The 3,790-nt window shown below is 48.9% G+C and overlaps 2 protein-coding genes across 2 annotated transcripts in view; both read left to right on the forward strand.

Moving 5' to 3' along the window:
- Nucleotides 1-201, forward strand: part of Pmar_PMAR020365 (hypothetical protein) — a gene marked incomplete at both ends in the record, with an annotated part of 2,684 nt that extends 2,483 nt beyond the window's left edge. Inside the window, one exon of the mRNA XM_002766981.1 lies at nucleotides 81-201. Within this exon, the coding sequence (XP_002767027.1) occupies nucleotides 81-201 (121 nt within the window). The remainder of the gene's footprint in view (nucleotides 1-80) is intronic.
- Nucleotides 202-374: 173 nt separating this feature from the next.
- On the forward strand, nucleotides 375-2,201 carry Pmar_PMAR020366 (hypothetical protein; the record flags this gene model as incomplete). The annotated part of the gene is made up of 1 exon (XM_002766982.1): nucleotides 375-2,201. One exon carries the CDS (start codon nucleotides 375-377, stop codon nucleotides 1,734-1,736), a length of 1,362 nt encoding a protein of 453 aa, XP_002767028.1. The 3' UTR covers nucleotides 1,737-2,201.
- Between the last annotated feature and the right edge of the window lie 1,589 nt (nucleotides 2,202-3,790).

Raw genomic sequence — 3,790 nt, forward strand, 5'->3', positions numbered from 1 at the left:
CAGCGACGTCGTTTATCACGGTCTGGATTTAATAGTAGTTGCCCATCGTCATCATCAGAAGCCTCTAGGGTGGCGGTTAGGACGAGGAAGGGCGGTACGATTTCAGTGCTGGACGCTCTCATGCGTGCTGAAGAAAGGTCCACGGAGACGAGGACGACCAAGACCGGCCATAAGCGGAGCCTTCGGGAACGCTTCAAATGAATATCTCTTTCGTTTTTGTGTCTTGACTGTGTGTGGAGTTCACAATGTTATTTATTTTTGGGCGAGCGCTAAAGTAAATGAGTTTGCCGCGTCGTCGTCAATGATAAATGTGGTGTTTTGCTGCTGCTGATTCTTGTTCAGTTTATTTTATCATCATCATAGCCAACTACTCTATGAGTGTATCTATAGCTACCCCCGAACGTGCTTCAAACTTTTCCAACGTCATCACACTTGCCCCCCACGATAAGGAGGAGACGGTGTTGCCAGTGAAGCCGACAACAGCCTGTCGCCGGAAGCTCTCTATGGAGCTCGCTGCTTTAGATAAGAAGCTAGTGGGACGCAGTCATTCGGTGGTCTCGGACGTTTACAAGTTCTGCAGTCTCAAAAGAGCTCTGGGCTTCACTGACCTGCATGTGGTTATGTCGGACATGGGCGAATATAATATAGTTCTTGCTAAGCATTCGGATGATTATCAATGTGATCAAGTGGTGTATGCTGAGCTGAGAGAAGGCAACGTTACGAGGGTGCGGCTACTGAGTATGATAACGCCTTTTTGCCCAGCACAACACGAAGAGAGAAAGTTTGTTGGTATGAATGGTCCTGTGGAACCCTTAGGAGGAGTTGCGATAGATTTGTTCGACGTAAAGGATCTCATTGTGAACACCCTAACTATGTCTGCTGATGGCTTCATCTACTATGTTCGAAGAGAGTACCGTGGTGGTGTATTTCGTTATGAGTTGGAGTCAGGGGCTGTTACCTGGTGTAAGGTCTTGCCTACTGTAGCGGCTCAACCGTGGGAGTATAAGATTAACTGGGATAGAGTAACGACCCTTCAAGCTGGGGAGGCAGGGCGTCTTTACTTGGCTGACGATCGTATGGTATCCTTATTGCGACGTCAACCCGTAGAAGAGGAATATGTTTTGCCGCTCAGAACTGCATTCAACTGTTATCCGATGCTCCCTGTTGTGAACGGCCAAGCAGAGCCTGTCGTAGGCTTACATAGAATCAAGACCAACTCTGGGTACTCCATAATGCGTCACTGTTTTGGTGGGAAAGTATACGTTGGTCACACGTTGGTGGCTCAGCTTGATGGCTCCAGCCGTTTGTGTTGGCTCGGTGGCTGTCATGAAATACTACTGCAGTTTTCCTGTGCGAATGGCGAGGTTACAGGATACAGGTTGGTTGACAATTGTACTCGGCTGTCTGAGCAATTCACGAGCGTTATGCCTAGTCGATGGTGTAGAAGTGCGGAGGGTATTGCTTGTGTTACACCTGGCGGCAAGGTTTGCATCTTAGGTGTGAGTCCTGAATGGAACTCACTGCTTTTCGAGATGACTTTAGAGTATAGAGGAGGAGATAAACCTGAATGTCCTGTGGATTCAAGTGCTCAAGTGGAGACCCTTGCTAGACGTCTTCGACGGTATAGGCTAGCTTCTTCTTCATCATCAACTGAAGGTACTGCGGGTGGCAGCAGCCCTCGTAATGGGTTGCTGCTCATGACAGAGGTCGATCCTCCCTCTATAGTGGGTCGATAGAGGTTACATATGAACCAGGATATCCTGTAGTGAGTTAGTCGTCATCCTTGCCGTTCGTGCGACCACAGAGTCGTTATAGTTTTTCCTGTAGCCGTTAGTAGACATTTTGACGCAATGGGGGAGTCTGAGACAACCCGTAGTAGTAGAGTAGGTAGTCGAATAGAGGAGCCATGTCGATGGTTTCCACACTACTTGGACATGAGTCGTCTATTCTATCATCATCATCATAATCAACTCCTCAACTTTTTATTATTCGATACGAATGGTCTGTTATCGATGCTGTTTGGTCGTTGCGGTGGATGGTGACAACACCATTGCTGTTGAACACTTGCTTTCTTTCCTTATTGCTTGTCTCTAGTCCGAATGTGGACGTCTGTCGGGGTTGTTGATACTGTAACCCACATACTGCTACTGCGATGCTAGAATGACCTCTCTCATTAGTTCTCATGGAATAGTTGATGACCGCTGTCGTGGTCATATTACAATGATAGTCCTCCACGAGAGTGAATTGCGTCACACAGTAGTGAATTTGTCTCGATAGGCGTTTGCCAATAAAGCGTGAATAATGCCCAACAGATGATATATCTAGACAGATTACTGGACGGTACCCCTACAGCGTTCTTCTCTCCAGCAAAAGTGTTTATACATCCACCAGCTCTGTCGTGGCCTATCCTACCGGAGATGCCTCGATTGAAGCCAATAAAGCTAACTCCTCTCCTCTCTGAGCACAATCATAATCATGCATTGCATGTGGATAGAACTCATACCCCCCGTCACATCAGACGATGGGATGTCCGACCGGAGGAGCTGGAGAGTCTGGGGGTATCGGCGGCAGCAGCACTCGACAAGGCAGTGGTAGGTTCATGTGGGGCTTTGTTCGGAGTATGAGGGTACAATAGAGAGTTGTATAGCATATCTGTGAGCTTCTGATCGAGCCATCTTGACCGGTCTCTCTATGGTAAAATCTCTAGCTGTTTCTGCTGCTCAGAGGCATTGTAGGCTGGCAGCGCTCCGTGGTCTGGTGATGTCACAACACTTGGCGACAGCCGTAGACAAGTCAGCTCTAGCAGCCGCAGCTGCTAATCAGGAGATCAATCACTCCGAAGGAACCGCGGCAGCCCCCGAGTTCCCTAGCAACTGGTAGAAGAGGGGAGGGAGAGAAGATATTGCAAGGGGTTGTAGGTACACTACAGGCATACCAGCAGATCTTCAACGACGTCACCTGGCGCCCTTCGATTGGACACTGCCGCCTCCTGGACCCATCGGAAGTCACTTATTCGTCAGCAATGCTCTCTTGAGTTCAATGAACAGAGACTCCTTGCCTGGTGAGACCTGGAGGGGCCGCTATGCCATTTCGATCTTACTGCGCTGAATCAGTGAGACTATCTCTGCTCGAGGGGCAGCTATGCCATCCCGATCTTACTGCGCTGAATCAGTGAGACTATCTCTGTTCGAGGGGCCGCTATGCCATTTCGATCTTACTGCGCTGAATTATTGAGACTATCTCTGTTCGAGGGGCAGCTATGCCATCCCGATCTTACTGCGCTGAGTCAGTGAGACTATCTCTGTTCGAGGGGCAGCTATGCCATCCCGATCTTACTGCGCTGAATCAGTGAGACTATCTCTGTTCGAGGGGCCGCTATGCCATTTCGATCTTACTGCGCTGAATCAGTGAGACTATCTCTGTTCCAGGGGCAGCTATGCCATCCCGATCTTACTGCGCTGAATCAGTGAGACTATCTCTGTTCGAGGGGCCGCTATGCCATCCCGATCTTGCCATGGTGTTCTTTTCGGGCGTGCTACGAAAATAAATCACGTATCTTGCGCGCATCCGAGGTTGCTTATATTAATGCATATCTTGGAGTGGCATAGCCGCCCCACGTTATCGATCTGCGGTTCCGTATATTAATACATATTTTGGCGTGGCATAGCCGCCCCACTTCATCTATCTCACGAAGTATGTTTGGCAGGTATTATTATATCATCGAATTTCGTGGCGCGCGAGAAACGCAACGACTGCGGAGGCTGTTTTCTTTAATGCCATGATGACCATC

Source organism: Perkinsus marinus (assembly GCF_000006405.1).
Source record: "Perkinsus marinus ATCC 50983 genomic scaffold scf_1104296971248, whole genome shotgun sequence".
In the NCBI taxonomy this organism is placed as follows: Eukaryota; Perkinsozoa; order Perkinsida; family Perkinsidae; genus Perkinsus; species Perkinsus marinus.